Below are 16303 nucleotides of genomic sequence, written 5' to 3' on the forward strand. Positions count from 1 at the left end.
TCTGGGGTTGCGGCGCTCATCTCGCTTTATTGGCCGAGGGAGCCGGCGTACAGCTTCCGGGTCATGTGGCCAGCATGACTAACCCGCTTCTGGCGAACCAGAGCAGTGCACGGAAACGTCGTTTACCTTCCCGCCGGAGCAGTACCTATTTATCTACTTGCACTTTGACGTGCTTTTGAACTGCTAGGTTGGCAGGAGCAGGGACCGAGCAACGGGAGCTCACCCCGTCGTGGGGATTCGAACCGTCGACCTTCTGATTGGCAAGCCCTAGGCTCTGTGGTTAAACCCACAGCGCCACCCGTGTCCCTGAACTCAGGCTTACTCCACAGTAAATGGGTAGAGAAACAGACTTCCAATGTGCTACACTACGGAGTAATGTAATAGTCATTGAAGGTGACAGGAGAGCATGTGACTTTTTGGTAATTGCCAGAAAGGCAGTGTGAAAAGCAGTTTGCAAGTGGGTGTTAAGGTTTGGGGTTCCCTACCTCTGCTTGCTGCATTCCATCTAAGCCCATAGATTTTTATATAAACAGTCATTAAACGGCATCATAAGCCTCCGCCATAATGATACCACAGTATCAGCAAACAGTATCAAAGAGTTTTTCAAAGCACTCCCTTCCCCCTCATTTTCTATGGGAGATATCTAACATTACTCAGTGTGGAGCAACTGAAGCCGAATGACTTAAGTAACTCCAAGTATGACTTACCTGGGATATCACCCTTGGAATTCTTCTGAAATAATGGTCAAGCTTTAGATGCAAGCATTTCATATTCTGAAATAATAATAAAATCCAGTTTCCTTGCTGGGGATTAATTTTACATTTTTATTTGTAAGAAAAGGCATTTGCACATGTTATGAAAAACACCTGTCTTTAGATAATTACAGTATATTAAAAAGAGACGAAAGGATTGCAACATCCTGATAGTTAACTTACAGAACATTCAATTAATTTTGATATGCTTGTTTTGACATTCAACCACAACAAAATGACTCAGCAAACTGCAAATGCAAAATCAAAGAGGTAAAACCAGATTAGCATAACTCCAATCCTTCACTTGCATCATTAATTAAAATAATAAAATTACTTAACCACATTACAATTCAATCATATTCTTATAGCAAATGCTAACATAAAGGAAGCTACTTTTTGTGTGCTCCATTTGTCATTCTATGTAAGCATAAAATCTCGAGGAGGTAAAAACTGATGAATGCCCACATCCCTTAAACACCCAAGGCTCTCTTGTACGGAGAGAATAATGTCCTCTTTTTCCTCTACTCCACAGGCACATCGTTTTGCAAATAACAGTACCTGCTTTCTGGAATAAGCTTACTGAAGAAAGCAATGGAGATTTTTAATCCTTGCATTGTGAGTAAAAACCTTTAAGGCATTTCTGAAAATACTTTCAGGGTGTAATTTTTAAGGAAGCACAGTTCTGTTTTTGTTTTTTAAAAAATAAGTCTATTTATTCTTTACACAGCTGGAAAATCTGCCTCGACTTGGCATTAATAATTTCTTCATGCGATCAATACACAGACCCACATAAACCCCCCCCCTCTGCAGGACACTGGGTCAAGCAGATCCTTTATTTGCAATAGTGTGATTCTCAGTGCCAGCACTGCATGATGATCCACATGGATCAGTGTACATCTTTTCTGGCTAGTGCTTCATTTCTCACAGCTTAAATGTATGGCTCTCAAAGGGCATTGGCAGGAAGGGAGGAAGGGAGCTTCTTCCAAGCCTAGCTAGCTGCACGATACTGTGAATTTCACTATCGTTCAAAGCATCCTCTTGAAAAGAAAATGAAAAGGATAATTTGAAACACGTCTCCCTGCTAAGAATACTGCACAAATTGGGATAAAAATATAACCTGCCAGTGTGTGGGACTCTTTTGATTTGTGAAGTTACTATAAGTTGGATTTTGGCTTATTGAATTCAATTACTTGAAGAGAATGGAGCTGTGAAATTTCTTCCTTGGAAAAGCCATAGTCCAGGAGGATATCTTCAGTGTGCTCTCCTATAAACGGATCCCTTTTGGAAGAAGGAGTAGCTGGGGTCCGAGAAAGAAGTGGAGCTGGTCGAGGACTTATCTCCTCCTGGTCATTTTTAAGAAAAGAACCACGTTCTTTGTTGTGCGGATGTGAGGCAGCAGCATCAAAAGCCAAGACTGGTGTCACACAAGCATCCACGTCATCGAAGATTTCACACCATTCTGCTTGGGTCTTCTTTGAAAATAAATCTGCAAACATGTTCTTCATTGCAGGCCAGTCAGAGAAACTCATCTGACCAGGGAGATTAGAATCATCTAGCCCCAGACCTGAAGAGATAAAAAATAAAATAAAATGGGCCAATTTAATTCCCAGAGATTTGCCAAAAGTTATATTTATTACTAACAACCAGGAACAGTATAAAGGCCAAAGGTTAAAGAGATGGCTACAGGATATGTCCAAAACAGGTTATAGCTACACACCTCATGTTTACAGTTAAACACGCATATCCCCAGTGATGTGCCGGTGTGCAAACTTACTTAAGCAACCATTATCTTGACAGTGTGTCTCGAACCAGAGAAGGAACACCAGGTTGTTTCAGCCACACAGTCTACCTGAACATCTTGGTTCATCCACATATCACTGTGTTCCTCTGGGAAACTGCAGATACAGTGGTGCCTCGCAAGACGAAATTAATTCGTTCCGCAATTCTCTTCGTCTTGCTGTTTTTTTGTCTTGCGATGCACGGTTTCCCATAGGAATGCATTGAAAATCAATTAATGCGTTCCTAGGGAAACCGCCTTCAGACCAGGTCCGGGGACAGTCTTCTGAAGGCTGGGGGGGGGGACAAGGGCTTTTCTTCCCACCCCCTGGCGGGCGGCATTTTAAAATCGCCCCGGACAGCGGAGGACTACTTCGCTGTCCGGGGCGATTTAAAAGCCCCAGGGAAGGCAGGCAGGGGGGACAAAGACTTTTGCCCCTGCCAGCCTTCCTCTACTGAAGGCTGGCGGGGGCGAAAGTATTTGCTCCCCCCCCCCGCCTGCCTTCAAAAGCTGTCCGGCCAAGGCTTCGCGGACCTCTCCGCCAGCAGCGGCAGCGCTGCCGCTGCTGGCGGAGGGTTGCCAGCATGCCGAAGCCTGCGCGCGCTGACATCAGCGCTCCCAGGCTTCGCGGACCTCTCCGCCAGCAGCGGCAGCGCTGCCGCTGCTGGCGGAGGGTTGCCGGCATGCCAAAGCCTGCGGGCGCTGACATCAGCGCTCCCAGGCTTCGCAGACCTCTCCGCCAGCAGCGGCAGCGGAGGGTTACCGCCATGCCGAAGCCTGCGCGCGCTGACATCAGCGCTCCCAGGCTTCGCGGACCTCCGCTGCTGGCGGAGAGGTCCGCGAAGCCTGGGAGCGCTGATGTCAGCGCGCGCAGGCTTCGGCATGCCGGCAACCCTGCAAAAGACGTCCGGGGGAAGAAGCGCTTCTTCCCCGCTTCCCCCGGACGTCTTTTGCAGCAAGGGGCTGCAGGGAGATAGCGATCTCCCTGCAGCCCCTTGCTGCAAAAGACGTCGGGGGGCAGCGGGGAAGAAGCGCTCAGCTTCCCGCTGCCCCCGGACCTCTTTTGAAGCAAGGGGCTGCGGGGAGATAGCGATCTCCCTGCAGCCCCTTGCTTCAAAAGAGAAGACCCGCTGTCCCCGGGGCAAGCTTCGTCTTGCGAAGCAAGCCCATAGGGAAATTCATCTTGCGAGGCAACTCGAAAACGAAAAAACCTTTCGTTTTGCGAGTTTTTTGTCTTGCGATGCACGGTTTCCCATAGGAATGCATTGAAAATCAATTAATGCGTTCCTAGGGAAACCGCCTTCAGACCAGGTCCGGGGACAGTCTTCTGAAGGCTGGGGGGGGGGACAAGGGCTTTTCTTCCCACCCCCTGGCGGGCGGCATTTTAAAATCGCCCCGGACAGCGGAGGACTACTTCGCTGTCCGGGGCGATTTAAAAGCCCCAGGGAAGGCAGGCAGGGGGGACAAAGACTTTTGCCCCTGCCAGCCTTCCTCTACTGAAGGCTGGCGGGGGCGAAAGTATTTGCTCCCCCCCCCCGCCTGCCTTCAAAAGCTGTCCGGCCAAGGCTTCGCGGACCTCTCCGCCAGCAGCGGCAGCGCTGCCGCTGCTGGCGGAGGGTTGCCAGCATGCCGAAGCCTGCGCGCGCTGACATCAGCGCTCCCAGGCTTCGCGGACCTCTCCGCCAGCAGCGGCAGCGCTGCCGCTGCTGGCGGAGGGTTGCCGGCATGCCAAAGCCTGCGGGCGCTGACATCAGCGCTCCCAGGCTTCGCAGACCTCTCCGCCAGCAGCGGCAGCGGAGGGTTACCGCCATGCCGAAGCCTGCGCGCGCTGACATCAGCGCTCCCAGGCTTCGCGGACCTCCGCTGCTGGCGGAGAGGTCCGCGAAGCCTGGGAGCGCTGATGTCAGCGCGCGCAGGCTTCGGCATGCCGGCAACCCTGCAAAAGACGTCCGGGGGAAGAAGCGCTTCTTCCCCGCTTCCCCCGGACGTCTTTTGCAGCAAGGGGCTGCAGGGAGATAGCGATCTCCCTGCAGCCCCTTGCTGCAAAAGACGTCGGGGGGCAGCGGGGAAGAAGCGCTCAGCTTCCCGCTGCCCCCGGACCTCTTTTGAAGCAAGGGGCTGCGGGGAGATAGCGATCTCCCTGCAGCCCCTTGCTTCAAAAGAGAAGACCCGCTGTCCCCGGGGCAAGCTTCGTCTTGCGAAGCAAGCCCATAGGGAAATTCATCTTGCGAGGCAACTCGAAAACGAAAAAACCTTTCGTTTTGCGAGTTTTTCGTCTCGCGAGGCGTTCGTCTTGCGGGGTACCACTGTACTATCCACCAGAAATGAGCTCTGTTATTTCAAAAGTGTAACCGTGCGAGTCTATAGCAGCAGAAACAGAGAGCCTTGTGGCATCTTAGAAATGAATTCATTAATTGTGTCATGAATGCTTGTAGGCCAAATTCAATGAATGCTTGTAGGCCAAATTCAATGTTATTAGCTTCTAATATAGTAGATAAATCTGACTCTGGCCGATGAATGCTTATGCCACAAGAATTCTGATACTGTCTGTGTGATCACTTATTTAGAGATGTAGCTGCTTTTCTGCACACAGAAGGTCCTAGGTTCATTACTCAGCAACTCCAGTAAAAAGGATCAGGTAGGAAAAGATTGGGAAGACCTGCCCTAGAGAGTAGAGAGCTGCTACCAGAAAGAACAGGCAAGACAGAATAGGCTAAGCTAGATGGGCCATTGATTTGACTCAGCAGAAAGCAACTTATTCTATTCTACACATACTACTATGTCCAAGGATAAAAGGCAAAGCAAGAGACCCTAACTTGGCAGTGTTTGTTGACTTTCTTTTAACCTTCGTACTCCAATTCAACCCTTGGAACGTGTTAACAAATCAATTTAGGGACTCAGTTATACGGTTGCAAATAAAACATTTAAAATGTGTTGTAAAGTGCAATATACAAATGTGACATTAGATGGCGACAGCGAGCTATGCAAAATTCAATGTATTTTTTTTAAAAAAATAAAAAGCATTTTCACAGCTGTTTTTATATGTGTGTAGATTTCACCTAGGAGTTCTTTATCTCAAACATAACTAGTTGGAAGAGTACAGGAAATGTTTTACAGTAGCTGTATCGAATCAGCAGCAGTATTTTTTTTAAATATCCCCAAGAAGAGAATTCATTAGGATTCTATTCTGAATTTTCCCTTACTGAAATGAGAACACAACATCAATAGCTAAAAGATATATATGACCGAGAGAGAACTATAGCAGCAAGAGAAGAGGGTTAGATAAAGCAGGCAGTTATTGAGCTTCAAATTTTGGCTTTTGCCTCTGTGCAAATTTCAAGCATGCCCTATTGGTTCTCATTTTTCAGGCTTGGTGTTGCAACAATCCATATTGTTAATAGAAGGGTATGCTATAGGTTTTGCGCAGCAGACCTCCAACAGCAAGTATGGGGTCTCTGGAAGGAAAAGGAACCAACTCTATAATAAAACTTCAGGGTACATTTCCATACCAATCAATTTTACTGCTTTACTGAACAGAAAACAAGCCGTTAACAGGAAATGATATCCATGGATATATATTATAGCCCAGGAAATTACTGAAACCCAAGGCACTAGTTTTTTATATGTGGATATTAAAGTTGAGAGCTTTAATGTTCTTAATTCATTTTATTAGCTTTGAATAGGATAACATGCCCTACATGAAGCTATATAAATACGATTACCGTATTTTTCACCCCATAGGATGCACTGGCCCATAGGACGCATCAAGTTTTTTGGGGGGAAATAAAGGGGGAAAAAATTATTTCCCCCCCCAGGCGCTTGTGGGGCCGGCAGCGGGGAGAAGCACTCTTCTCCCCGCCGCCCGCCTTGAGATCAGGTCCGGGGACAGCGGGGAGACGCGCTGCGCCTCCCAGCTGTCCCTGGAGCTTGTGGGGCAGGCAGTGGGGAGAAGCGCTCTTCTCCCCACCGCCCGCCTTCAGATCAGGTCCGGGGACAGGGGGAGACACGCTGTGCCTCCCAGCTGTCCCCGGAGCTTGCGAGGCGGGAGCAGGGAGAAGCGCTCTTCTCCCCACCGCCCGCCTTCAGATCAGGTCCGGGGACAGCGGGGAGACGCGCTGCGCCTCCCCACTGTCCCCGGAGCTGGTGGGGCTGGCGGCGGGGTCTCCCCGCCGTCAGCCTCCAAACCACTTCGGGAGACAGCGGGATGGCGGCGTTCCGCCTCCCTCTGTCCCCCGACCTTGTGGGGCTGGCGCTGGGGCTCTCCTGAAGCCTGGAGAGCGAGAGGGGTCGGTGCGCACCGACCCCTCTCGCTCTCCAGGCTTCAGCGAAAGCCTGCATTCGCCCCATAGGACGCACACACATTTCCCCTTCATTTTTGGAGGGGGAAAAGTGCATCCTATAGGGCAAAAAATATGGTATTCAATTATTCCATTATGCAGTTATTGACTATGTAATCTTCAGCAGCTGTTGTTTTATTGTTGCTGGCGCCATGATTGCATTGTTATGTTACTATGCTTTTATACTGATTTGATACCACATTGGAAATCTTTTTTCAGTGGAAAGGTGAGACATAACATTTTAAATAAGTAAATTAAAAATTAGTGATCATGTCTCTTCCCACCCTTGCCTTCAACTTGTAGACAACAGCAACTTCATATTTTTTGTAAAGATTTCAACACTTCAGTGCAATCCAAAAATATTACAAAGGAAAATATTGTGTTATACCAAGTCTCATGGCTTCAGATTAAAACAATTATTGGAAAAGTTTGTCCTATGCCTACTATACTGAGTAATATACCCAGTTATTAAAAGGAACAACAGCCTCATTCAAGACTAAAAATACAAAACAGTTCCATGATAAAAGGAATGATGAATGAAAGTTGAGTGTCAAAGGAACAAGACAAATGAGATGGGGTGACCAAGCATTCCAATTTAGCATTAGACTTGGGAGAGAGAGGAAATGGGGACCAGACGCTGGAATACTGATGTAAACTATCAGTTTTCGTTATGAAAGCAAACATCCTGGAGTAATGCTAGCCCCAGATCAAAATGTGTATTTTAGTAAGACTCAATGCCAATTTGTGACAGATGGAACTTGCATTAGATCTACATTGTTTCCTTTTAAGAGCATTTTTCTTCTGTATGGTATGGTGCGCTGGATATTAATATCTGTAATAGAAATCCTCAAACTAAGTCACTATGCCAACAAAGGTTCGTATAGTTAAAGCCATGGTTTTCCCAGTAGTGATGTATGGAAGTGAGAGCTGGACCATAAAGAAGGCTGATCACCAAAGAATTGATGCTTTTGAATTATGGTGCTGGAGGAGACTCTTGAGAGTCCCATGGACTGCAAGAAGATCAAATGCATCCATTCTGAAGGAAATCAGCCCTGAGTGCTCACTGGAAGGACAGATTGTGAAGCTGAGGCTCCAATACTTTGGCCACCTCATGAGAAGAGAAGACTCCCTGGAAAAGACCCTGATGTTGGGAAAGATGGAGGGCACAAGGAGAAGGGGATGACAGAGGACAAGATGGTTGGATAGTGTTCTCGAAGCTACAAACATGAGTCTGACCAAACTGTGGGAGGCAGTGGAAGACAGGAGTGCCTGGCGTGCTCTGGTCCATGGGGTGACGAAGAGTCGGACACGACTAAACGACTAAACAGCAACAGCAAGTCACTATGACTGCCTACTTTAGTAGAAATCCAGTATTGTTTCCTTCCCCTTGCCTGCTTCATTTGCTTCCCGGAACACTCTCCTGATTCAGAAGCAGAGGAGTGTGCATGCAGATGAACTCATTTCAGTTCGGCGTATTGGGCTTCTCCCAGTCCATATTCTCTGCTCAGCTGCCAATCCTTGTAAACTCACAAAAAAAGCTTAGACCTTTATGAAGATAGAAACCAATTGAGAACTTCACTGTAAGGGTTGTACCCATTAGCAAATATTCTCTGTGCGCACAGTGTAGCAAATGACTTGTCACTTTGCTCTGTCAGCAAATCTGGTTTTGCAGGACGGTTGAACATTTGCTGAGCTGATGCAACAAATAGGTTAATCACTGATGAAATAAAGCTAGATAAAGCTCTCACCTGAAAAACTAGAAACTTAACCAAAGTAGTTCAACAGATTAAAAAAAACATTCTAGGGCTTGAAGCTGAACTAACAGCGCTGCAATAAATTCACTAGGTGGCCTTTTGAAAATCTTAAGTCTTTCAAGCTCCAAGTAGTTCCATTAGAACAAGAAACAATGGGACTTGCCCTCCCTCTCCTATCACCTCACCCACCCCAAAATCTGTGCTGGATTTCCCTCCAACTCTCCGGAGCAGATTTGGGGAGGGTGTGGAGGCAAAGATATGATGCACAAACACAGGGAGAGGAGATGGAGACAAAGATATGATGCACAAACAGAAATCCTTGTGCGAACAGAGCTACTTCATTGGCTATAACACTTGGTTCTTCCATCTGTAAAATGGGAATATTTGTTGTACAGACAATGGAGATAAATCTTCAAATTACTTTGCATCTTTAAGTGCTACAATACTACTACTAATTTTTGCATATTTGCTCAAAACAGATGGTACCCCAAAACTCCCTCCCTCCTTTAAAAACACGCCTCTTGTAGATTAACTTACCACTGATGAACTGCTTATAGAACTGTGGCTCAAGAGCACCAACAGCCATGAATTTCCCATCTTTAGTCTTATAGGTTTCATAAAAAGGGGCACCACTGTCCAGGAGGTTCTCCCCACGAGATCTGTTCCAAAGGCCAATGCTCTGTGATTTCCACAGAAAAGAGCTCAGGTACGCTGTGCCTTCTACCTTAAAGACAAACATTTTTTTTTTTAAATATATTTTAACGTTTTGTGGAAAAAAATATTAGAAAGAGTGAAAATATTTTTCTGCTAGGTATTCTGACTGAGGTAATAACACCCTAAGCTGACAAAAAAACCAAACCCCACCTCTTATTAGTTTTTACATTGCTGCCCACTGTTTAGTAATATTAATTCTAGTTTCACTAGATAGTCCAAAAATATGTTTCCTACTTTGGATGTCACTAACTCCTTGGCCTTGGCAAATGCTTCAATGCAGGGATGGGGTGAGGAACCTGCAGTCCTCTGAGTGTGCTTGGCCTACAACTCCCATCATTCCTGACTGTTGGCCATGCTGGCTAGGGGTGGTGGGAATTTGAGTCCAGCAACACAGGCAGAGCCACAGGTTTCCCAACCCTGTAGTTTATAACTGCAGAAAGCAGAGTCTCTCCCCCGCCCCCGGGCCCATTTTTATTAACTTACCAATTTTACATTTTAAAATAAACACTTTCGAAAGCAGAGTCTTGTTCTTGGAGCTTTGCTGAGCACAGATCTGGGGCAGCCCCTTGCACTACAGTTCCCAGGTGCCCAATAACCAGCTGTCTGGTGCTTGGGAAGCACTGCACAAGGAACTTCGACAAGAGGGTAGTTCCATTCATCTATCAGATTTGGTTTAATGATTTGGTCCACTAACCCAAAAAGGTTCCATAGCCCTGATTTAAGGCATTATTTGAGGGTTTTTCCAGATTAGCTTTGATTGGTTTTTTTTATTGTTTAACAATTTGCTCGTTTTAACATTATATTTTTTTTGCGATGCTGGCAATACATTTATTGTTTTTATCTTTCAGCTGATTTGGTCCAATTTTGATATTTACAAATAAAGAAAATAAAATCAGCCCAAGTTTATGTTACAGACACGAAGTGATGTCTTATTTCCTTCAGAGCAGATGGCCTGTGACTATTCTGTGCTACCTGTTTCATTCTCCCAGTTCTTAGAATGCCTGGATGTTCTACAATCTACAGAATCATCTCAAACCAGAAGCTTTATCATCACTACCCAAACTTCCCTAGTGTGGATTCAGGCTGGACAGCCAATAAGATTCAGACTCAGCTGTCAGTCAAACAGCAAATCTATTAAAGGATCGCAATGTCTTCCAATTTATGAGGAATGGTTGAGGGAGTTGGGTATGTTTAATGAGGAGACTGAGAGGAGATATGACAGGCAACTTCAAAAATCTAAAGGGCTGTCACATGGAAGATGAAGCAAGCTTGTTTTCTATTGCTCTGGAACAGAGCTTTCCAAACTTTTCATGTTGGTAACACGCTTTTTAGACATACAGCATTTTGTGACACAGTAATTCAGTTTTACGAGCAAACTGGAGGTTAAACTAACCCCTTTCCAGCCTCGGGAGGAGCACAGGGAGTGTTTGCATGACACACCTACACACTGCAGCCGACACACCTACGTGTCCTGGCACACAGTTTGGAAAGCTCTGCAGTCTGGAGGGTAGGACCCAAACCAATGGATTCAAGTTACAAGACAGGAGATTCTTACTAAACATCAGGAAGAACTTTCTGGCCGTAAGAGCTGTTCAACAGTAGAACAAACTTCCTCAGAAGGTGGTGGACTCTCTTTCACTTGACGTTTGGGATGGATCTATCACGGATGCTTTAGTTGATATTCTTTCATTGCAGGGGGTTGGATTAGATGACCCTAAGAACCCCTTCCAATTCTATGATTCTATGACGTACTCTCACCATGTGGATGAAGCAAGTGGAACCCTGATAGCTAAAAATACACTTCTATTTCTACCCAAAAAACCCATAGTGATGTAGCACAGAAATACAAGATGGTGAGAGTAGAATTTTTTTGAAATAGCAAAGTTGCAAAACAGGATCTTCTGCTCTTCCTTTCCCCTCTCCCCCCCTCCTGCTCATTATATGTTCAACAGCCTTCCTTAGGCGATAAGAATGTCGTAAGCATGTGGGAGGCTATATAATCTTGTCAAGGATGCCTGATGATCATCTTATGCAGATCCCACATTCCAACCAGTCCAGAGTTGCTCACAAACACATTTCTGTTTCTGAAATTCATTAATAACTTCATCGTTTCAATTCCCCCCTCCCCACCCACACAAGTACATTGCAATGTACTTGTTTCTTTTTAATATGTAAAATATTTGAAATTAAATTATTGTACAGAAATACTTCTACTTACATATCCCTCTGGATACGGAATCTTCAACTTATAGCCACGGCAAACCCAGAAGTGTATACTTCCGGGTTTCGTCGTGCGCGCAAGGGCAGAAGCGCTCAATCGCGCCATGCGTGTGGACAGAAGCACACCTCTATTTACGTAATTTCTGGGGTGTGGACGGACCCCCGGAACGAATTAAGTTCGTATCCGGAGGGTCCACTGTAGTTCCAATTTTAAAAATCTGTTTTTGATAATAATTGACCAACTCTGTTCTTGGATGAACATGCCTGCCATTCCAATCATTTCCTCCTCTACCTTGAAAACATCTGCATGAATTATAGGGCTGAACCCCATATATCCAGCCATAGCTATATAATATGATGTGTTTATTTATTATTTAATGTAAAACATTTCAAGGCTGCTGTTCTGGGTAATTATTGTCTAAAGCTGCATAAAGCAATAAACCGAAAGAAAAGAAAGATCAACAATACAAATAACATAAAATCCAAACTCCTCAGGATCACATATCTAATGGCAGGGCAGCTTGCTTAGAAACAGAAATGTTTGTAGCTGCCAAAATATATGCAATATGATAATGTGTTAAAGCAGATGTGAACATCTGCACCCGGGATTATTCACTATTTCTACAGTTGTGGAAGCTTCCATACCCTTTGCCCCATTGAGAAATTAGCAAACAAAGATTAATGTTGAGCAAGTGCCAGAAAGAGCATTTCAGATGGAATTAGAACTGCTAGCTTCTATCCACAGCACACTATTGTATTTATGCTACCTACAGAAGTACCTGTAATGAAAACATGAGCAGAGACCCAGCTGTTGAATAAATATGAATTAATCTGATGCTAAAATGATTTGATGCAACGATAAATCAAGAGAAGAGATAACCAAGTAATTAGCTGGATTTAACAAAGGAAATCCCCATATCTAGTTGACCTGGGTCTGCTTATCTCACCCAGAGAATCTGACGGCTGTGTTCAAAGGGGGTGCAAGTCATACACACAACAGAGCAATAAGAACTGGATCAAAAAAGGGTTTTGTGGACTGATGTGTTGTCTTAAAGTACATACAGTTCCACATGCCCTATCTTTAACAGTCTGTAACTTGTTTTCTTTTCTTTAACTTACCATACTTGCATCAATGACTTGCCCTTTGCCGGATTTTGTACGTTCATAGAGTGCCATGATGATGCCCATTGCACACATAACACCGCCACCAGCAAAATCAGCCAGAAGATTGATAGGAGCATAAGGATTTTCATCTTTTCTGCCAAGTTTTGACAAAACACCTATATACAGTAACAGATATACACAAAGTAATAATGAAATCAATTTCCCCAGTTATGAAAGCCATATGAATGTCTTCTAAAAACAGATATGTATAGTCATCAGTTTTCTAACAATCTCCAATTATGTTCTTAAGCTGTTGAATGCATTGTACTGGGGTGGAGGCTTTGCAAAGAGACATCTGGGGAAAATGCTTGCCAGGTCTTCAAGATGGTTTTTAGCAACAAACACCTGTATAAGCCTTTCATTGAAAAGACGTGGGAATTATAACTAAGTCCCTTGCATTGAAAGACCCACTGAGGAATTCCTAATATAGAAACATTTTCTCTGATTAATAAATAACTATGGTTTGCTTTCTAATCAATAAGTTTCAAGTATTTTTCAGTAAATAATATTATTTCCATGACAGCACTATTACTATATTTCACATAATCTACTGAAATATACCACTGCTGTTCAGCAGTGCAATCCAATGAAAGTTTACTTGGGAATAAGTCCCCCTGTGTTCAATAGGATATATTCCCAGGTAAGTGTGGATTGGAGCCCAAACCATATTCAGGTCAGGAAGAGTTAACAACCATTTCATTCATTTATTAATTTAGGTAATTTATATACCACTTATTATTTCAAAGAAATATCTAAGTATCACATTATAAAAGTATCACAAGTAAATATGCACAGAAATTACTGTGAATCTCAAAACAGTTGGACTCTGCAGCATAGTCTATAGGTATGCTCTTCCCAGCAAAACAAAAGTAAAACACCCTAAAGGCTGATGTTCAACTGTAGCCTTGGTTTACTATCCAAATAAAAATAAATGATTGACCAAATGCAAAAAAATGAACATTAATGAATTACAGCCAAGCACGTCTGCATAATAATAATTTTATTTGTACCACCCAACCACCCATTTGTACCCTAGGTAAAGGTAATGGGACCCCTGACCATTAGGTCCAGTCGTGACCGACTCTGGGGTTGCGGCGCTCATCTCGCTTTATTGGCCAAGGGAGCCGGTGTACAGCTTCCGGGTCATGTGGCCAGCATGACTAAGCCGCTTCTGGCGAACCAGAGCAGCGCACGGAAACACCGTTTACCTTCCCGCCGGAGCGGTACTTATTTATTTACTTGCACTTTGACGTGCTTTCGGTTGGCAGGAGCAGGGACCGAGCAATAAAATTTGTACCCTACAGCCTACTAATTAATGCTAATTATATTAACCACAAATCTCTTTCAAGTTAATTATTATTTAATATAAGGTTGCTGTTTTTTAAAAAAGAGATTAAAGCACACAGTGTACCTGACACAGCCAGGTAGTTGATATCATGACCTGCCAACTTGGCATATTTTCCCAACTGTCCAAATCCTGTCAGCCTAGCATAGATGAGTTTGGGATTGTCCTGGAGGACGATATCTGGGCCAAGACCAAGTTTTTCCATGACACCTGAACAAGAAGATAAAATAAGTCAACTCTACTTAAAAAATAAGCAGATCAACACATGTGAATGTATAAATAGTATTATACAGAGTGTGAAGTTATACACATATTGAATATGAAGGCAGAATTGTTACATGACAATTTTTGAGTAGCTTGTTCCATTTTCTTATCTCTCTTTAATGGAATATTCTGTATGGCTAGTTTTTGTTTTCAAATTTTTGGGAAAATGGGAATTTCTGGGAATGGTGCCTCCTCCCCACCAGGGTAGAAGAGGTGAGTCTACATCAGGAACAAGTGGGGAATAAATTTCTACATTGGGATCCACTGCCCCTTGGATCCTGCCCCCTGAGGTAGTCACCTCACCCTGCTTTATGGGTGGGCCAGTTCTGCTCTACTCTTGTGTGCAACCCAAGTGTCAGTGCAGATAAAAATGCAGCATTTAATTAACACCTGAAACACAAAACAGAAGATTCACCATGACATTTTCCATTTGTGAAAGTAGTTTCTTGTGATTGTTCAAATGTGTCTGTGCTAAGTATTACACTGCTCCTGTGAGCAAAACCACACACATCCTGAAGCTGAATCTCAAACTCAAACTGTGGGCGCAGTTAATAAAATTAACTTGAGCTGCTACTTTTTAAAAAATTGCACTTTCTTTTTTCGTGGGTTTAATTTTTTTTTTAAAAAAACCTTCCACGTATTAAACTGCAAGCAGGTACAAAAATGCCCACCTCGCACTTTACACAGCTATTTATTCTGTCTGCTTGTTGTTGTTTTTTTATCTACGAGCCATATCGATAAACATCTGCATTTAGGGGGGGGGGGGGCTATGAATTTTTTCCTCGGGAAGGCAGAGAAGCGTCGCCACACAAACTGAAGGCGGGGATGCGTGTGAGGGGTGGGGGGTGGGGGGTGGGGAGAGAGGCAAAAGGCAACAACTATTTGCGAATAGCTGTCAGGGCAAAAATACCTCCGCTTGCCCTTTCCCCCCCCTACGACAAGCAAAGAGTAACTTCGGTCCCGCCAGAAGGTCGCTGGACTACAACTCCCACAATCCTTGAGCGTCGGCCAAGCTTAGCTGGGGCGGCTGGGAGATGGAGTCCAACCCGCGCCCACCCAGTTTTTGGGGTGCACCCTCTTGAGGCTGCCTCATCCCTACCAACACTTCACGTCCTACTAGGAAGCGGCAACTGCCTCCCACGCCACAGCCTTCGCCCTACTGTGAGGGGAGACACCAACCTCCTCCCGTCCCCGCCCCCCAACATTTCCCCGCTGGCCCTTCGCGACCCACAAGCGGTTCGGCACCTGGTCTGAAGGGCTCGATGAGCACGTCCGCCTTCTGGCAGAGCCGCCTCAGCGTCTCGGCGCCCCGGGGCTGCTTCAGGTCGAGCGCCAGGGAGCGCTTGCCGCGGCCCTGCACGTCCGACGACACGGCCGCGCGGGGAGAGCGGTCCACCCGCACCACCTCCGCCCCGAAGTCGGCCAGGATGAGGCCGCAGAGAGGCGCCGGCGCCAGGCCCGCCATTTCCAGCACCCTCACTCCGCGCAGCGCCATGGCCGGGAGAAAAGGAGGCAGGCAGCCTCTCCCTCAGCTCAGGCCCCAGACGAGTCCGATTTGGCGCCTCCTCCTCCTCCTCGCCCTCCGGAGGGCTGAGCTCCCGGCGGCGGCTCCGAAGGTTAATCAGGCCGGTGCCTGCAGCAAGCCGAGGATACGATCCTGTGCGGCGGCCTTGCCGGGGAGCAAGCCCCGTTCAGCCCAGTGGGGCTTCCTGTCAGAGTAAACGTGCTTTTAGTGGGGCCCAGTTCAAGTCACTAAAGAAGTGAGCGTGATTGAAAGGCATTACCAAGCTGCGGCCCTGGGTGTACCCTGAAGAGGAAAGCCCCCTGGAGTAAAGCGAGGTCTTATTATTGCCACATATTTATTTATATATCCCCACCTTTTGTTCCTCAATCATAGAATCATAGAATCATAGAGTTGGAAGAGACCACAAGGGCCATCGAGTCCAACCCCCTGCCAAGCAGGAAACACCATCAGA

General features: G+C 45.6%; 1 protein-coding gene across 1 annotated transcript; it reads right to left on the bottom strand.

Annotated features, from left to right (window-relative positions):
- Window positions 1–804: 804 nt before the first annotated feature.
- Window positions 805–16202, bottom strand: AMACR (alpha-methylacyl-CoA racemase). The gene is made up of 5 exons (XM_082242157.1): window positions 15573–16202; window positions 14130–14273; window positions 12674–12834; window positions 9158–9344; window positions 805–2316 (listed from the first exon to the last, which is right to left on the bottom strand). Exons 1-5 carry the CDS (start codon window positions 15820–15822, stop codon window positions 1907–1909), a joined length of 1152 nt encoding a protein of 383 aa, XP_082098283.1. The 5' UTR covers window positions 15823–16202; the 3' UTR covers window positions 805–1906.
- Between the last annotated feature and the right edge of the window lie 101 nt (window positions 16203–16303).

This window comes from Podarcis vaucheri, assembly GCF_965113315.1.
Source record: "Podarcis vaucheri genome assembly, chromosome: 11".
NCBI classification, from domain to species: domain Eukaryota; kingdom Metazoa; phylum Chordata; class Lepidosauria; order Squamata; family Lacertidae; genus Podarcis; species Podarcis vaucheri.